Genomic DNA, 18,939 nt, shown 5'->3' with positions numbered 1-18,939 from the left:
AGATTTAAACATTTCCTCTGAGGTTGCAGATCGAATCTCCTGGGGAAGAGCAATCCACAGCATCGGGGCCTGGATGGAGAAAGCTCTCGAACCTGCGGATCTCTTCTTGGGATCACTAGTAGGCCAGTATTTTCAGAGCGAAGAATAAACATAGGGGGAAATTAAAAGAAATGAGGGAGAAAGTCCATGCATGATCTTGTACACTACCAACAGAACCTTAAAGTCACATCATAAAATAACAGGGAGCCAATGCAGGTTAGCTAAAATCAAGGTAATGTGATTAAACTTTCTTGTCTTAGTTAAAATCATCGCTGCAGCATTTTGTACCAGCTGCAGGCTCTTGATTTTGGACTTTGGGAGACCGGAGAGTAGTGCATTACAGTGATCGAGACGGGAGGTAACAAACGCATTAATTATAATCTCCGCATCCGACTGAGACAGCATAAAGCGAATTTTAGCAATGTTGCGAAGATGGAAAAAAGCTGTTCTTAACATGTGTTTGGAAGGGCAGATAGGGATCAAATGTGACACCTAATTTTTGCCTGAGTCACTCTGGGTGATATTACATTTGTCAATGTTCAGAGCAGTTTTTGAGAACATATAATCAAGCATTTAGATGGACCAATAACTAACATTTGGATCTTCTCAGAATTAAGGCGCAAAAAGTTGAGTGACATCCATTCTTTTATCAACCCATTGTCACCAAGAGATTATCTGCATGTGAGAGAATACATGTTTTTACTTTTGTTTTCTTCTTGGGAAAAAAAAGAAACCACTGCAAAAAGTAAAACTGCACCAACAACAAATCTAGGCCAAATTACCAAAGATGACAAAAACGTTCAAGATAGAGACTTCCAACGCGAATATGTAACGCCTTTTTATCATTGTTTAAATGCCCCCAAAGACACTAACGCAAATGGGTCGCATCACGATTTTAATTTTTACATATCTTCAATGCTAATGTCTTCAGCGTACCATTACCAACGCCATTACCAACAGAAACATTGTACTAAATAATGTGAGGTAACGATTGGCGTTCGACGCTCGCTAATGCGGCTGCGAACTCTCTTGACAGCTGAAGTGCATTTGTGCTGTATTGTTGGTAGGATCTGGCTTTGACTGGTTCAAACTAGTCTACTGAACATGCGCACTGGGTGTAAACAGGAAGAGCTGAGGGGGGAAACGGTCCAAATCTTAGGAGAGGAACGGACACTTCAATTAAACAAAAATGTATTGTGGGTCATTTTGTATTCATATTAAGACGTTATCCTGTTAAATACATTTGGATTCGAGTGAAGTCAGTTGCGAATAGGTTTCTGATTTTTTTTTGCTACGGCTGCTTAGGAAAAAAACGCCAGACCTGCTCTCCGCCTTGTTAGACTTCTTCGACATTCGCTTGAAACCAACAGCATTTTTCCTGGATTTCACTCCTCCTTTGTGGAGGTTGCACCATTTTAAAAATGGTCCAAAATGATAAGACACTGGAGAGAACACCGGTAGAAAGTGAACCGATCCCCAGTCCAGTCTCGACAGAGGCTTGTGCTGCGAGTCCCGGCCTGTGTGAAGAATCCGCAGGAATCTGCGTTGAAGCGACGGGCCATAGAAAATTCATCAGCGGAGTGGTGGAAGGTAATTTGGATTAATAGCGTTTTGTAATTGCAAATAAAAGATAAATTGGTGCACCGTTTATTGTCAACAAATAATTTGTATCCAGGGAATAAAATTGTCTTTTTGACATTGATAACAACCTAATGAACCTTGTTTACAACGAGATTAGACGTGTCACTCCAGGATAAACATGAAATCTCGGGCTCTAAAGAGAAAATACGTGCGTGTGCGGCACAGTTCTGAGGTCATGAGATCGAACCTTCCTGTATGGAGTTTGCCTGTTCTCCCCGTGCTTGCGTGGGTTTCCTCCCGGCTCTCCGGATTCCTCCTACAGTCGTGCGTTTCAGGTTAATTGGCTGGTCCAAAATGTCCCTAGGTGTGAATGAGCGAGTGACTTGTCTGTCTATGTGTGCCCTGAGACTGGCTGGCAACCAGTTCAGGGTGTCCACTGCCCGAATATAGCTGAAATGGGCTCCAGCTTTCCCGCGACCCTACAGAGGATAAGCAGTGCAGTTAATGGATGGATATAAGAGACTGGCCCAAGTCATAAGTGCATCAGAACAAGAGTAGAATAAAAAAAAGTGCATCGATATCAACATATTTCCAAAGTAAAAAATATGAAGACTCGTTTTTCATACATGGGTAAAGTATATATTTTCCACACATATGCACTTGTATAAGGTAACAAGTTTGGGAAGAAGCTGTCTCTGAGCCTCTTTGTTTTTGTTTTAAGGGACCATTTAGCTTCTGCCTCAGGGCAGTAGGTCAAAGAGGTGGTTGCCCAGTGATAGGAATCTTTTATAATGTTGGCTTTGCTATTGTATTGCTAGCCAGCAATGTCCTCCAGACTGGGTATGGAGCATCTGATGATTTTCTGGGCTGTGTTGCTGACCTCCCCCCTTGTTTGTAGGTCTGCAGCCATTCCCTCACCATACATACCACACCGTCTAGGAAGGACACTCTAAAATAAACGTCAAATAAATGACTTTAAAGAAGAAAAAAATATTGGGAATTTCTACTGTCTTAACACGTAATCGCTTCAGAAAATAGCGCAATGATATGTAGAAGCAACATTGTGCAAAAATAAGAGTAAAGAATTTAAATATAAATGCTCTTTTTTTCTATCCCCAGCATTTTTTCCTCTCACATTCTTTTTTTTGAGGGGTGGGTGGGTGAAGAATGTTTTAATTCCTTGTGGTATGTCTCAGTCATTGCTTTGGTTATCAAGTATGTACCACCGATGAAAATAGCATCCTTACTAAAACATTAGTCGAGTATCAATAATTTAGTTGTAATTTTTCAACAAAATATGTGTTTTTAAAAAGTAGACTTCCAAGGATTGAGCATTTAAAAAGGTTGCATTTTTTTCTTGCAGGGTTTTATGGACGGCCATGGACGATGGAACAGAGGAAAGAATTGTTTAGGAGGTAAAATATATCGACCTATATTGAATAGATTGTGTTTGTGCATTTAATTTCATAAGTTTTTGTTTTATAGACAGCAAAAATGGGGACTAAACACGTACCTCTACGCACCCAAGGATGACTACAAACATCGAATGTTCTGGAGGGAGTTGTACTCAGTGGAGGAAGCAGGTGATTGTTTAAAGAAGATGGGGAAATGTTCTGTTTTACACGGCTCATATAAGTCATTCAAAACACTTTCCCCCCTCAATTCCCAGAACAACTAATGACTCTCATTGGAGCAGCCAAAGAGTACAACACTGAGTTCATCTATGCTATTTCTCCTGGCCTTGACATTACTTTTTCTAATCAGAAAGAGGTCACAGCACTCAAGAGGAAACTGGACCAGGTATAACAACATATATATTTATTTCAATGTGTCCAATCTTCAAAGTGTATTTTTTAATTTCTCACATGTGCTTAACATACAAGTAAAGGAAATTTCATTACACACTCTCCCATGCACAAACATTAACCTTCGTGTCAACCACAATACTTGGCCCATAGTGACCGAGTTAATATCAGTATAAAGGATGTGTATTACGAATATGTCGATCTAAGAACTTGTAGATACACTGAAGAGAGTTTGATGTTTCGAATACAACATTTTGGTAAAACTGCACACTGAATGACGCATGGATCTATTAGTGCCACTCTATTTAATAGGGTATTTTTTAACGGGGTCCACATCTGTTCACTAGGTGACACACTTTGGTTGCAAATCATTTGCCTTACTTTTTGACGACATCGATCACAATATGTGCCCTGCCGACAAAGAGGTGTTCAGCTCGTTTGCACATGCTCAGGTGTCCATCACTAATGAAATCTATCAATACCTTGGAGAGCCGGAAACTTTCCTCTTTTGTCCCACAGGTATGATTTTTAACCACCATAAATCTCATGTTAGTTCTTTTGTAAATTCATTATTTATTACATAATCAATATTTGTTTGCCAGAATACTGCGGAACCTTTTGCTACCCAAACGTGTCTCAGTCTCCCTACCTTCACACAGTGGGAGAGAAGCTTTTGCCTGGCATCGATATTTTGTGGACAGGTATGTTTGATGCATGTCCTCAAAAGCATCATTGTCGCTGCTTTTTTAATCTTATACTCATATGACTTTGCTGTTGTCAGGGCCCAAAGTGGTATCCAAGGACATCACAGTTGAGTCAATAGAGGAAGTGTCAAAGATATTGAGAAGAGCTCCAGTGATCTGGGACAACATTCACGCCAATGACTATGACCAGAAGAGACTTTTCTTGGGTCCTTACAAAGGGCGCTCCACAGAACTCATCCCCAGGTTAAAGGGAGTCCTCACCAACCCCAATTGCGAGTTTGAATCCAATTTTGTTGCCATCCACACCTTGGCAACTTGGTATAAGTCCAACATGAACGGTGTGCGCAAGGATGTGGTCATGAGTACGTCTGATCTATTTCTGGAAAATATTTTTTTTTTTTACAATACTGCATCATTAACGCATTTGAATCTACTTGCCTCTTATCAGCGGATGGTGAAGAAAGCACCGTCTCCATTCAAATTAAATTGGAGAATGAGGGTAGTGACGAAGAACTTGAGACAGACATGCTTTACAGCCCGCAGCTCGCGCTTAAACTGGCTCTCACCGAGTGGCTTGGAGACTTTGTTGAGCCTCATCAATACAACAGTAAGAGGAAACCCGACAAATCATTATTTTCTCTTTGGTGGGTTAAAGCACCATAACCAAAATGTTTCAATTGCTCCAGGCCGACAGGTGCCTCAGTGCATGGCCAAAAATGCATTAATCGATGTATCCTCCATGGCCCCCCCAACACTTTGCTCCGATACCACAGTGACCACTGTGTTCCAGCAGCCTATAATGTCTCCCGCCATGCCCCCTCATCTATTGGAACCTCACACTGTGGTTGAAACAGCTGAGCAGGAAGAGGAGGTAGTGGTTTGCTTTTGCTTCAATTAAAAAGGACCATGCTTACTCAAGTAATAGTTTCTGATTTACAAGCCTTGTCCTTTGATGCATGATTACATTAATAATTTATTTTTTAAGTTTTAGTTTAACTAGATACATATGCATATGAGGAAATGCAGAGGGGCTTTCTTTATTTTTGAACTGTACTAATGCCTGTTAAGGTGGAAAAGAAAGAATCTGATGAAGAACCTATGGAAATGGTGGTGGAGAAGCTGGAAGAGACGGGTACAGAAGCTAAACTTGACGCCCCTGTCTTGCCTGATAAAGTGGAAGATTTAAAGCCTATGGATACAGACAAGGAGAGCTTGGCAGAGTCCAAGTCTTCAGAAGAGTCCATACTGGAGGATTCTGGGAGCGATATTGCCCCAATGCAGACAGATGATCAACTCAAACAGGTACATAATGACATATCACATCTACTTTAAGATTGGCCAATGAACATATTTGTAGTATTCTCATATCTTATCCAAGAGTATTTTCTTAAACTTTGTTTCCTCCAGGAATTATTTGCACCAGGTCCAGATGAGAAGCCCCTCTTCACAGTGGAGCCGCTCTCCATCGATGACCTGTGCCTCTTGGCCGAACTCTTCTACCTGCCTTATGAGCATGGGCCCAAGGCCATGCAAATGTTGAAAGAGTTCAACTGGCTGCGAGCCAATAGCAGCGTGGTCAGCGTCAACTGCAAGACCAAAGAAGACGAGAAGGTCCGTGGCAATCATCACTTCTTTTCAACAGAATTTGCCCGTGATAGAATACAAAATGGTGGCTGTGTACTACACGTATTGTCCATCAGGTGGTGTAGCATGAAATTGAAATAGATATGTACTACCTATATTGTCCTTCAGGTGGTGGTAGCATCAACTGGAGATGAAATGGATTTATGATAAAAAGCATTGAATTGAAGATTTGGGAATAAAACGAAACTAGTTTAGTAATAGCCAATGCATCATTCCGTTTTTCAGGTTACAGAATGGCAGTTGAGAGCAGAGAAGTTCGAGGACATGTGCTGCTCTGTCATCCACATGTTCACACGTCTGTCCAATTCGGCCAACCGCACTATCCTGTATGACCTCTACCCTTACATCTGGGACATCAAGAGCATCATTTCTATGGTCAAATCTTTTGTCCAGTGGCTAGGTGTGTACAAGACAAACAAAACTGCTTCTTTTTCCCTGCAGGCACAGCATTCATTTTAGCTATAAATCCTCAGCAGGCATATTTGCATCATTTAATGTGTCACATTGGTGATACAACACACATGACTTTTATGCACAAAAGGGCTGTGGCCTATGATTAGTTTGTTTCTTGGATTATTTTGGTCTTAAACGAACCAACAACAAAAAAATCATGGCCTGCATAGAGAAAGCATGGTCGTTATAATTTCTAATATTTTGAGCATTAAATTAGATTATGCTCTTAGTTTAATACACATATATTACAATCTGACTAAATGCTGGTTGCGCCGCTAGCATTTTTCTGATGTAATAGATAAATCCAAACCAAATTAAAGTGGCAAACAACCCATCAAGGGCTACTGCTGCTTGCTGTGTATCCAGTAACATCACAACATCACTCTTACGGGGAGGAACTCACTTCCATCTCTGTCTGTGGGGATGGGCGCCCGTGGGCATCCTCGTCCTCCACGCCGTAGCGCATGCGAACTTGAACAGCAATTTGATTCATTAACTATGAAAGGCCATTCTGCTGCGGAACACAGACAAACATGTTCTAAAATTGACTTCCTTTAGACTAAACCTCTGTTACTGTGACATCAATTCCCTTGAAAAATACAATTATTTATTTCCTGAGTGGCATCTATTTTTTTCTCAACTTGAAGCCCTCCGAATGATCACCATTAACTTACCTCTTTTGAGGTCATAGTAAAGATTTGCTCAACGTAATGAATCTTGGGGCAATATCAGTGACATGAAAATGCATACCTTCACGTCTCTTTTGGGTTCTGCTTTGATCATCAGCGAGAGTGAGGCAATAAACATTATCTTTTGAGGGATCATGCATACAGTGGGATAGAAACTTCACTCATGCATGGTTGCACTCCAGAAATCCACTCTCAGGTCAAAGCGTGACAGATGTTTGCCAGCAGTATGCGCAGCTTAGAATTTTTTTTTTTCAGCAATAACTGAGTACATTTTCCTGAATAAAGACACTTTGGCAAAACCATTTATGATGTCAACATATAGTAGCTTAACTTGGCCGGCATTGTGAGGTTTACCATCTTGTCCGTCGTTCCTACACTAGTTGCTACGTCATGTCAAAACCCTTATTTACACTATTGTACAGCAGCTGGAGTGTCTTCATTAATCATCCTGTATTTCTGGAAAATGTCTCCATCTAAAAATGACCATGGATGGTATTTTCTGTCCATTACTTAATCAACCAACAACAAGTGTTGGAAGGGCTTATCATCCCTCTACATAAATCTTGGATGTGCCCTATAATAAAAGTAATACATTACTCAATATGACATCTTTGATTTTTTTGTAAAGAAAGCAAAACTGCCAGAAAATTTGCATATGCTAAATTGTGTACCTCAAACTGCCAGAAAATGTGCAAATGCTAAATTGTCTACCTCAGTCATAACCCAGGAAAACTCAAGTTATTTATCAAAAAAGAGCAACGCCCCAAGTCATTCTTCACAGCAGTGCATCCATTGGAGTTAAGGCCACTGATTAAGAAAAACAAATATTTATGTCACAAGGTCTGCACTTTATCAGTTAAGTCACACTAATTGAAATGAATTTGTGTTGTCTGTAGATTGAAGCACCAGCATGGCCTGTAGGTTACTCCCAGTAACCCAGTTTCATTCACAGGTTTCTATCCTATATGGTAAAGCTGAGGATTCCAGTACACAGCAGGCAGCAAAACCCATGTTGGTTAAACCAAAACCTAAAATGATTTGTGCTTTTACTAAAATGTGTTACAGAAAAGAGATCCTTTCACATTCAGATTATCATGTCTAATAACTGCATTGTCATGTGCATAATTTCTGGTCGCCATGCTGCAAGCTGTGAAGCCGGCACTTAGTCGCAAACTCCTTGCTTTTTGTACTAAGTGCAACTACTAATGGAGATTCTCTACTGTTTTCTCCCTTCATTATGTACAGATGGACGAATCCACAGTACAAGTTTCTACTGCTATTGGATCGACAGTGGCCGATGTATGTGCGATGCAGGCTAAACGGATTCATGCCTTTTTCTTAAATGCGACTGATAAATGTGCTAGTTGAAAAGGAGTGAAGGAAGCTGTGCCATCCCCCGGATGAAGTCACATTTTTGCGCAGCGATTTTGAGTTTTGAGTGTTAACTCCTAAATGTTCTCTTTTTTTCTGGCAGCTTCTCTAACATATGCTTTTGTTTTTATTTTCTGTTATTAGGCTTGAATAAGTGGTTTAGACCAGCCTGATGCACCTGCTTAAGGGAATTTTACCCCTGATCATACACAAACTTACCTGTGCAATTCTGATCTTTTTGGACCAAGTGGTGGTTCTTGATACCTGTGTAATGATTTAATGTGGGCAAAGCAATCAGAGAAGCTTTTCTTCATGTTGGGACACTAAATTAAATAAAAGCCATTTCACTGTTCTTCCCCGTGGGTGCATCCGCTTGCTGTGTCAGAAGCGCATTGCGCATGATCATCAGATGTTTTAGAGAGCCATGCTGGGGTCATGTGGGCGCACTCCCACTTTTTCATATGCTCTCACCTTATCTTGTTTGAATCTGGTCAAGAGTGCCATGACTCGCGTGTGGTTTTGCTTTGAGTCGTGCTCCCCAGTTATGTCACACGGCAGATGAGAAGGGAATGTGACTTCACACCGGGTGATGCGATCAGCAGGGTGAAGACAACTGAAGCTTACATAAATTCAATATGGTGCTGTTTGATTGAGAGTCTCACGGCTAGGAAATCCAGCCTTATTTATATTTTGCGGGGTGTGCAACATGTTTCTGCGAGTTGTACATATATTTTGGTCTGCCTGCATAATGTTTTGACCTGGCTGCCATGGAAATTATATTGCTCTCGTTGTAGTCACGTAAGCTTTAGTTGTTCGAGCTCCTTTTCCTCTTTAAATAATCCAAAACAAGCACTCTCGTTTTATTTTAATGCGTGAATCGTGATACAATTATGCTTCAGGAAACTGATAATCGCCCTCCCTCCTTCCCCGACAATTTCTGCCCGCACGTGAGAGCCCCATGCTTTGGTAACACTCTTCGCTTGGCTCTGCTCCTAACAGGGTGTCGTAGTCAGTCCTCAGCACAATTCCCTAAAGGAGACCAAGAACCGTGGGCCTTTAGGGGAGGTCTAGCAGGAGAGTTCCAGGTATCTAATGTACTAAATTTGCCATCAAATAGAAAAAAACGTTTTGTAAGCAAAGAAGACATGATAAGTGTGTGCAGGTATGAAGGGATTTGGTCTGTCAAAGGTGAGCCGATAGTTAAACATTGTTTGCACCCTCACTTCTCTCAAGGACATTTTGGGTGTGAGGCAGTAGTTTAATTCACAATGTCAAAAATCACTTAAAACTTTTTACATTCTGATTTTTTTTTCCCAATGGGATTGATTTCAGCAACTGCCCAAGGAGATGCTGCTCTTCCCTCAGCGCAGGCGGCGCATGCGAGCCCAGCAAGCGTTCTTATCTTTGATTTTCATGACATCTCATTTCTCTGCAGGAAGCGCACTAAATTCCCACGCCAGTTGTTTGCGAGCGCCCGCGAAAGCATTGCAGCGCAAGCGAGTTTGCATGAACATTTGCAAATGGAGGGGAGAACTCCAGGTCACAAGATAAGTCTAGATTAAAGGAACATTGCTGTCCTTGGAAAGGAATGAAAAGCCCAATTAAAAGCAAACCTACAATTGGCATACAATTCAAACATGTACGCGTTTTTACCAGCCCCCCCGCCCCTTGGAGTTCTCTCAGTGCAAGCATCATTTTTTTCTCGACAGGGAGGTTGCGCAGCGAAATATTGCAATGTCTTACCCGAGGGAAGGGCGCATCTCCTACAGCAAGTAAAACCTTTGGGCAGACCAAATGTCTTATATTTTTTTAACTCTGTGTCCAACACAGATGCGCCTGCTATGTTCTGCTTCAAACCACAATGACTTTGCGATGATGTTTGCTCCAGTGGTCCACTGTCAGACCAACAAGGGATTGTAGCTGTTATGGCTGCACAAATAGTGACCTTTTTTGAGTGTTTTTCCTAATCTTGCTCAGCCTCTTGGTTTAACAGTGGTTTCAGTGTAGCAAATGCATAGCAAGGCCATTGGCCACTGCACAAACTCTCATATTGGAGCATAACTGAACCGGTTTCTCTTGACATTTGCAGAGACTATTGCCAATAGAAGGAGCAAACGATCTTTTCTACCAGCCTCCGCCGTCACTGCCTACCTCCAAAATCTATTCAATAAGGCCCTACTTTGCCAAAGATGAGGTAAGGTGTTTTTGAGTGAACTGATTTTGGCCTTGAGAAATTTGAATAGTCAAGTATATTTTTTAATTGTATTTTGCAGGCTTCAGTGTACAAAATCTGTAAAGAAATGTACTATGAAGGAATGGAGGATGCACCTTCCTCTGAGCAGGAGTCTGACCTCATTGGTGATAAGTAAGACACATTTCTTTATCTTCATTAGGCACCAGTGGTTTTCCAGGAGTTAGGGGGATTCAAATGTTTTCTGCACTAATCATGTGATTTTTATGACACTGTAAAATAACTTTATGATTAAATGTGTTGGGGATCTTTTTTATCAGTGTGTTGTTACATCAATTTGTACAATAAAGTTATTTTTGATCGCTACTTCCAGATTTTTTTTTTTTAATTGTAAAATCACCCATTTTAACCTTAAATAGCGCTCAAAGACTACTCCGGAAAAATTTCTAAATCAGAAATTTCTTTTTATGCATTCTGAAATATGATTTTATGAAATGTGGCAGCTCTGATAACCTTAGTTGTTACTGGGAGTGAATCAGGAGTTTGTTATCAAAGTTGCTAGCTTTCTGATAGTGGGAAAAAGACCTGTGCTGGTTGACCAACTGAAAATTAGGTGCACTAGTCTAGTGATATGAAACGGGCAATAAGCCATTAAAAGTTATCAAGCAAATACCGTATCCCGAGCATACGTTTGACTACCTATTTGTTTTTAACACAAAGTCGACTGAAATGAAACAGGAAAAATGCAAAGACATTTTTTTCAATTGTCTATTTTTGCTTTCCTTGTGGAAACCTTTAGGAATTATTTATTTCTGTGTTTGTTTTTAAACATTAAAGTGTCTCCTATCAGAAAGCAAATGTGTAAAATGCCCATGTCCACTAGATGATGAACGACAAATCACAACAGTTTTATCATTAGCTTGGAGTCCTCTGACACATTTTGACTTGATGTGACAGGTTGGTCGGAGGTCTCCTCTCTTTGAGCCCAGACTACGGTTTTGTGCTGGAAGACGATGACGGTATCTGTGGCTACGCAGTCGGTACCGTTGACGTCAAACCTTTCATCAAAAAATGTGAAATGAGCTGGATTCCTTTTATGCAAGAGAAGTACCACAAACCTGATGGTGAAAAGGACCTCACAGAGGCTGAGGTAACTCCTTGTTCTCATGGCTTTTTGTTATCATGCCATTGTGATCTTTAATTGCTCACTTTTGTGCCTGTGTTTCTGTAGAAGATGATTTTGAGTTTCCACGAGGAAGAGGAAGGACTTCCGGAATCGTTCCTGTCCAATTTCCCATCCCTGATCAAGGTGGACATCCATGCAAAAGTCACTGATCCCAGTGTAGCCAAAAGCATGATGGGATGTCTTTTATCGTCCCTTAAGGCCAATGGTAGGTGGTCACCACTTTTACTCTGGGAATATGACTGAACCGATTTCTTGCTATAGTTTGATTCAAGTTTTCAATGCAAATGTCTAATTCCGTGTTTCAACATTTTTTGACCATTCGTTTTTATCTTCTAACACAAGCCGTTCGTTTTGTCTGTCATCGTCCAGGCTCCCAAGGTGCTTTCTGTAAAGTTCGTCAGACTGACAAGAGAATGTTGGACTTCTATGGCAAACTGGGATGCTTTGAAGTGGCCAAGATGGAGGGCTTTCCCAAAGACATCATAATCATGGGGCGAAGCTTATGAAGAAATGTAATCATTTCAGACTGAAAGCAAGCGGGCAAGCTGTTGTCGACACAAACCTTCATGAAACCCGACTTCCTCCATGGTTACCAAGCGAAATGAACGCCTGTGCTAGCCAAGGCACTGTTGTTTTTGAAGCACTGCAGAATCCTCTGCGACACTGTTCAAATGACCGCACAACAAGGCCAAGAAGTAGTCTGTTAAGATAAGGTAACCTGAGAGAGAACATGTAATATTGGAAAGTGCAGGTCTTTTGAAGTGAAGTGCGTTTCCATGATGCCTGCGGTCTTGACTCTGGTTTACAGCACATCTTGCTGCGATGTTATACGCTTTGGTAGGTCGTTTAAAAAGAGCGATGTCTTTTTGGTTTCGGTCGACTCCAGCACCTATCGCATTGATGTGACACACTTGCCCCAGTGTCGGCATCACAAACACACTTGCAACTGTGAAATGAGGAAAGCATGTTTACTCGGACACAGTTCAGAATGTCATGTTCCTACCGCTGCAATGTGGTGCCACAACTTCTTCACGGTTGATCTTTTTTTTTTTGTAGAAAAAAAGTGATGGATCACATGCTTATTTTACATTGAAAAGATTTGCACACCGTAGATCTGCTAGGTGGGCTTCTTTTTGAAGCAATAGATTTATGTTTAACATTTGGCTGTTTTTGTTGTTTTTTTATAATTATTTTTGCCTTTCAGTTCTTTGCCTTTTGGGTGTTAAGGTTTGTGGTGTGGATTTTCTTTTCACCAAGTCACGCCGATTTAAGTCAAGGGTAGGGAACATTTTTAGAAGTCCATATATTCATTATGAGCATTTTTAGGTGAAATAAAACAAATCTGAGCCTGCCCGTATCAAAGTTTAGGCAGTTTGGCTTTGCAGGTTGGCTTTGCTACATTACACAGCAAGCAGTATACAAAGCAATCTCAATTTCCCCGCCTTTGTTTTTAAATACCAAATAAACCACGGGACCAAATATCTTTAACGTTCCAACCTTCTTTTTGGGGGAGAGAGAAAAAAAATCATGTGCTGTGTTTTACATCGGATTCCTACCGTGCGACTTAATCAGCACCCGCTGTGCACATCAGAGAATAATTTGTGTTGCAGGATACCAGCTTTTTTCCTCCTGATGGGCTTTCTTGGTCAGCACTGTTTTTTTCTTGATGCTCAGCACCTATTATTGCTTTTTTTATTCCATGCTGTCACTTAAGGACTTTTTTTCAGTTTCTTGTGGTTGGCATTGTTTTGTGTTACCCATTTTTATTGTAGAAATGTATACAGTTGATCAAGGAAGCACTTTTTTGAGAGAAAAAAAGAAATGATTAAGCCTGGTGTGATTTGAGATTGCCACAGGTAGATATAAGATGCTTGCGGCTTGCCTCAGAGGGGCAAGACTGAACTGACATTATTTTGTATACTTTTACATGAAAGCATCAAACATTATTTTCTGCCTGAATGAAGGATTTCGTGAGCAGTCCTTTTCCTCCACAGGTACTCCGATATTATCACAAAAATGGTCATACTTTCCATGCTTGTCACATGGTCTTTTCTTTCCAATAATGGGCTGTGCCTGAGCGAAAGAGCTCGCTCAAATTGTATTGTACATATTGAACATTGAAGGGCAGTTTACATGTAAAATTTGTATGTAAGATTCATAAAGTTGGAAATAAAACCTTATACATGACATTAAAGATGTGGTGTGTTTAGGGTGTCCTTGAAAAGTTGAAAGGAGAATATTTTTTCTTAGTATTTGTTAATACCCCAACATTTTTTTCCACTGTGGCTATTCACTTGCACCTTCCATTTAGTAAATCTGTTCGGGGCATAACACATTCAATAAGAGGAATCAGAAATGGAGGGTGGGTGGAGAGTGGTTTCACGTTTGTCTGCGACTTTATATATATATATATATATATATATATATATATATATATATATATATATATATATATATATATATGATACAGTTGTTAGTGTAGCATGAAAATAGTCAAAGAAAAGGCATGCTTCAAGTACAGTTCAAACACAGATCCTACCCCTAACAAGATGAAAGATTTTATTCGAGCGTGTCTACTTGCACTCGCAACAGAAGAAGCTGGACAGAGGTTACAATGATAACAAGCCAGAAGATTGCGCTAGGGAGCAGAAAAGTTACTTACAGTACAGCACCTTTAAGCTATGTAGTTTCCCTATATGCAACATTTAAGCACTATCAAGTGTACAATTTGTTTTGCATTCACGAGATAAAGGCCACAATTGTTCTCATTAGGAAACAGTCATTTTGGACTGAATGTGGTTTATAGTGAACCCTCTTTTGTTGCGGGGGTTACATTACCCCCCAAAATAACCCGTAATAGGTTAAATCTATGAAGTACAATTAAATAGTATATTATACACTGAAACTAAAGAACAAACCATCTTTACAGGCTCAGAATTTGTTCAAGTAATAATAGCGCTGTATTTTTCGAACAAATAATTACTGTCCTGGGGCAGCACGGCGGCGCAGTGGTTAGTGCGTGTGCGGCAAAGTTCTGAGGTCATGAGATCGAACCTCCTGTGTGGAATTTGCATGGTTTCCCCGTGCTTGCGTGGGTTTCCTCCAGGCACTCCGGTTCCTCCCACATTCACAAAACATGCATGTCAGGTTAATTGGCCCATCCAAATTGTCCCTAGGTGTGAAGAAGCGAGCGAATATACGAATATACAATTGCGAATTGTCACATTGTCTGTTCCTATGTGCCCTGCGATTGGCTGGCAACCAGTTCAGGGTGTCCCCAGCCCACTGCCCGAAGATAGCTGGGATGGGCTCCAGCACCCCACTGAGGATAAGCGGTGCAGATGAATTACTGTACTGTCAAATAATAAGCAAATCAGAATACAGAACTCAACGCACTAAGCAATGTAGTGCAGTAATGACACTGAGAAGATCGGGTTTCGGTGTACAATATTTCACAGGAAGTAATGATGAAATAATATTTTTCAAATTAAAGATCTAAAAAAATGAAGCAAACATATCGTATGAACATTTTAATCAAAAATGTAAGAAAAAAAAAACATTTCACGTTTTTTAAGGTTGTCATGAAGGTTGATTGACAGTCGGGTGGCGACGCAGATCTAATGACGTCCCCTGACGTAATAATCCAGCGACTCTTTTTATTTTAACCCGCGGAAGAAAAATTTAAAATCAGCCTGTTGTCATCAAACTTATACGCCGCTTTCATCACCAAAAATGTCTCTCTTGGACAACAATGGCTCCGCTTATGGCTACGGGGGTGAACCTATGATGGAAAGCAGCCTATTCAGTGAGAAATTTCAGTTCACTCAGAACACAGAATTTCGCTTGCTAGCTTATGTACCGGTGCACACGTGGGCTTGGGTTAGGCGTATATTTGAAAATAGACCTCATTAAATTGGCTTCATATCGCCTTTATAAACGTTGTGAAGGTTTGTGTTTTATGTATTCGTGTGTTTTATAGGTTGTGAACTCTCTTCCAAAGTCCCGTTCTTCTCCCTCCAGGGAGATGAAGACGACGAAATGGAGCACTTTTTTGATTTGAGAACGGTAAGGATGACACCTTTTTCACCCCCCAAATAAACCACAAGCGCCTTGTCATCTAAATATTTTCTTTTTAATTCATAAGGTTTGTTTGGCGGAAGGTGCCCTGGAGGAAAGTAATGTGGTGGAGGTGACTGCCTTAAACCACCAAGGGAAGATAACTTCAGTGCCCATTGCTAACCTTCACATTGGCTGTTTACCAATGGTAAAATCGAATCAAGTATTTTTCCTAAATGTCTGCTGCACTCCAAAAATGTTTATATGCCACCGATTTACAGCGAAAGTGACATTGAGGATGTTTAAATCCAGGCAATAATTCCATTGGAAATGGAATCTTGCATTTTTTTTAGCTATCTAAATGCATGCCGAGAGAAAAACTGTATACATGGCACGTGTCTCTACTTACAAATTCAACTCGTTATGTGAGTACCTTCGTAACCTGAAAACTTTGTCGAGTAGATCCTCATTTTGAATGTAAATGCACTAATCAGTTCCAAGCACTGTATGTATTTTTAATAAATTATAAGTTAATCAGAGCATGAAACAAATACATATTTAAATGATATTTCCATACAAACATAAAACGAGAGGCACATAACGTAGAAACGCATATGTTAAGGAGTAATTAAAAAATATTAATTTGCTTCTTGAAAAACTGATGACGTCTGATTTTGCTGGCTTTTGACAATCTGTCAGAAATGCGCAAGTCGTCTTGTCAAAACTTAACGGGTGATTCCTTTTCTCAAATTCCGAGACATCATGGAATTTTGCTAAAGTGTCCTTAATTTGGGCTAATAAAATGATGGCTGCGCCGGCCGCTGCGCTATGTTGCTGTAACCCCTCCCCCTCATCAACTTTGAATTGTGATGGTGAGATAAAGAGCATGCTGGAAGCCTGCATGCGCACTGGGTTGCCAGGCGGATTTTAAGCGATAGCCAGTTTGCCTACTTTCGGGAAACACTGGGAGCAGATAAATGCAGTACTGTATATTTGACTTTATCGTGAAACGCCTTCGGAACTAGAGGCAATATTAACTGTTTACGTACAGACGCAGCCCTCAGAACTTTGACGTTTTTACTGTTTAAAATCTTGTGCATCCATTCAATATGGTTGGTGTAAAGTGTAAGGAAGAGGCAAGCCATTTCTTTAGAAAGGAAAGTGCAATAAGAAAGCTTTATGCAGTCAAGAAAATGGTCGGAACGCTTTTTTTTTCCCCGGCCAACCAAAAGGCATGTTTTGTACAGAAATGTGACATATTTTCAACCAGTGGGATAGTTGTACCCGAACTGACTTGTAAGCATTCTTGTCTTTTTCCAAGTTCGTCTTCTTCCTGGCGCTAACAAAAAATAGAATAATAGGGCTATGTGCTCAACATTGAAAGGTTAAACGTTTGGGTTTTTTTCCCCCAGGTGAGCTTGGGTGAGTTTGAGCTCAAAGCACCAGTGACTGTCCGCCTAAAGGCCGGCTCAGGACCAGTTATCGTCAGTGGTTTGCACCTTACTGGTAGAGTAACTTTATTTTTTGATTGAATAACACTTTGTTTGAATGCCCAGTTTTTCAAAGCTTTGATTACGAAATGCCCCTGTTAAATCCTAGCTGCACCTTAGTCTGAGTATTATTGGACGAGTGAGACGGGAGCGGTAAAACCTTCGTCTTGTTTTCAGTGTCTGAGGTTGACGAGTCAGACTCTGAGGAAGAAGACGAGGAGGAAGAAGAAGTGGAGGAAGAATTCAGCCCTATCAAACCAGCAAAGAAAAAGAGCAAGCACATGCAGTAGGTCACATATCATTTGAGGTTTTCTTCCTCCCTCGCTAAGTTTTTGTAAAGAATTCACGGACACTGTCGGCCTGTCTGGCAAAGGACATCCTCACACACGTTGGTTCTATTCCTGATGGCAGCCTAACTTGGTGCTGAGGTGAATCACCCTTATTTTTTCCCAAGCACTTATTGACAAGCTCAGGATTGAACTGTGGATATGAACAGGTATATCTGTTGTAGCCAGATACTTATTTACATTGCTAGTTATTGCCTGGTTTGGAAAAATACAGGATCAGTGACCTTTTTACATCCACAAAAACATTTTGTAGTCTGAAAATGTTCAATATAAAATGCTAAAACACATACAACTTGAGACAAATGTCTTTTTTTCCATTCTCATCCTGTTTAGCACCTCTTATTGTAGAATCTAATTGAATTTTGTAGTAGGGCTTATTTGGTACACACCCGCACCACATGAGCTGCATGTTTTTCCCATTTTATTTGCATGTGCATTACTTTTAATGTAAATTTAACCTCCAGTACTCTGTACATTTGCCACACCCAACCCAAAAGTGCAAGGACGCTGTTGCACACTTGAGAGTTTTGCTTTATATTCCATTCATGATAGAGAATTCTCCTTGGAGCTACAAGCACTCTGAAAAAACACGAAAAAAATTAGCAGATTAGAAAACCGCAATTTGAAATCATAGTAAAATACTTGAAACTGATGGTCATTTGATTGGGAATGTGTAATTTTACAAGGTGCATGTCAGTAAGGGTAGAATAATTCAGGTATCTGTAGTACTTGCAGTGTTCATTTTACCTCTGAAAAGTGGCGAGTCCCATGCTCAAAAATGTATGGGTCCCAACAGAGATCTATGGGTCCCCAAAATTTAGTCTTATCGAGGTTGAAATTGTAAATCGGTGACATATATAATAGAAATCTATATATTCATTCAGTTTTAATCATCAAATTATTGTTGGTAATATACCGATTAAAGGGATAACCACAAACCTGTCTTTTTTTTCATCTTCTCCTTTTATACTTCCTTTTTTTCTTAACTTCTTTGTACAACATAATATATTGCATCAAAGCAAGTGAGCCGTTTGAGAGCCGGCTCTCTTGAATGAGTTGATTTTGTGTCAAAAAAGTTGCGTCCCGGGGATGCACGTTGATTTGAGACTATGCGTCCCCAGCAAAAATGATGCGTCCGGGACGCGGGCAAATGAGAACACTGTACCTGTATGGAATTATTTTCACTTAATAATTGGCGCACACATACGTGTACTGTACATCAATGCACTTCAAACAAGAGCTCAGGTCTTGAGTTAAAACACATGAAGTAGTTGTATTGGTACTTGCAGTAATAAGTGTATTTTGAAGTAATTGCTGTACTGAGGAATCTGGGAACTACTTAACCGTCCAACATGTCCACGTTATAGAGTCTAGGAAACCACT

At 40.4% G+C, this 18,939-nt stretch overlaps 2 protein-coding genes across 3 annotated transcripts; both read left to right on the top strand.

Moving 5' to 3' along the window:
* Positions 1 to 1,107: 1,107 nt before the first annotated feature.
* oga (O-GlcNAcase) lies at positions 1,108 to 13,857 on the top strand. 2 transcript variants are annotated; one of them, XM_088351948.1, is made up of 19 exons: positions 1,108 to 1,629; positions 2,984 to 3,035; positions 3,106 to 3,203; positions 3,290 to 3,420; positions 3,773 to 3,944; positions 4,028 to 4,126; positions 4,207 to 4,491; positions 4,578 to 4,736; positions 4,816 to 5,000; positions 5,198 to 5,431; positions 5,537 to 5,740; positions 5,999 to 6,173; positions 8,161 to 8,214; positions 9,286 to 9,371; positions 10,376 to 10,480; positions 10,560 to 10,651; positions 11,435 to 11,627; positions 11,709 to 11,868; positions 12,033 to 13,857. In XM_088351948.1, exons 1-19 carry the CDS (start codon positions 1,461 to 1,463, stop codon positions 12,167 to 12,169), a joined length of 2,790 nt encoding a protein of 929 aa, XP_088208074.1. In that variant the 5' UTR covers positions 1,108 to 1,460; the 3' UTR covers positions 12,170 to 13,857. The 2 variants fall into 2 exon arrangements, with proteins under 2 accessions (XP_088208074.1, XP_088208075.1); XM_088351949.1 differs by lacking the exon at positions 8,161 to 8,214.
* Positions 13,858 to 15,276: 1,419 nt separating this feature from the next.
* Positions 15,277 to 17,848, top strand: npm3 (nucleophosmin/nucleoplasmin, 3). Its single transcript, XM_088351308.1, has 5 exons — positions 15,277 to 15,468; positions 15,643 to 15,728; positions 15,808 to 15,927; positions 17,132 to 17,225; positions 17,387 to 17,848. Exons 1-5 carry the CDS (start codon positions 15,396 to 15,398, stop codon positions 17,497 to 17,499), a joined length of 486 nt encoding a protein of 161 aa, XP_088207434.1. The 5' UTR covers positions 15,277 to 15,395; the 3' UTR covers positions 17,500 to 17,848.
* The last annotated feature ends 1,091 nt before the right edge of the window (positions 17,849 to 18,939 follow it).

This window comes from Urocampus carinirostris, chromosome 13 (assembly GCF_059441175.1).
Source record: "Urocampus carinirostris isolate Australia breed hairy pipefish chromosome 13, RoL_Ucar_1.0, whole genome shotgun sequence".
NCBI classification, from domain to species: Eukaryota; Metazoa; Chordata; class Actinopteri; order Syngnathiformes; family Syngnathidae; genus Urocampus; species Urocampus carinirostris.
Note: the sequence above shows the minus strand (reverse complement) of the source record. Positions and strands in the feature narration are given on the sequence as shown.

Bases quoted from the DNA above. Each gene is read 5' to 3' on its own strand.
- oga (XM_088351948.1), top strand. From the start codon at position 1,461: ATGGTCCAAAATGATAAGACACTGGAGAGAACACCGGTAGAAAGTGAA. The intron at 4,127-4,206 runs GTATGTTTGATG...TGCTGTTGTCAG, and splicing joins CATCGATATTTTGTGGACAG to GGCCCAAAGTGGTATCCAAG. The intron at 6,174-8,160 runs GTGTGTACAAGA...CATTATGTACAG, and splicing joins ATCTTTTGTCCAGTGGCTAG to ATGGACGAATCCACAGTACA.
- npm3 (XM_088351308.1), top strand. From the start codon at position 15,396: ATGTCTCTCTTGGACAACAATGGCTCCGCTTATGGCTACGGGGGTGAA. The intron at 15,729-15,807 runs GTAAGGATGACA...TTAATTCATAAG, and splicing joins ACTTTTTTGATTTGAGAACG to GTTTGTTTGGCGGAAGGTGC. The intron at 17,226-17,386 runs GTAGAGTAACTT...TCTTGTTTTCAG, and splicing joins CAGTGGTTTGCACCTTACTG to TGTCTGAGGTTGACGAGTCA.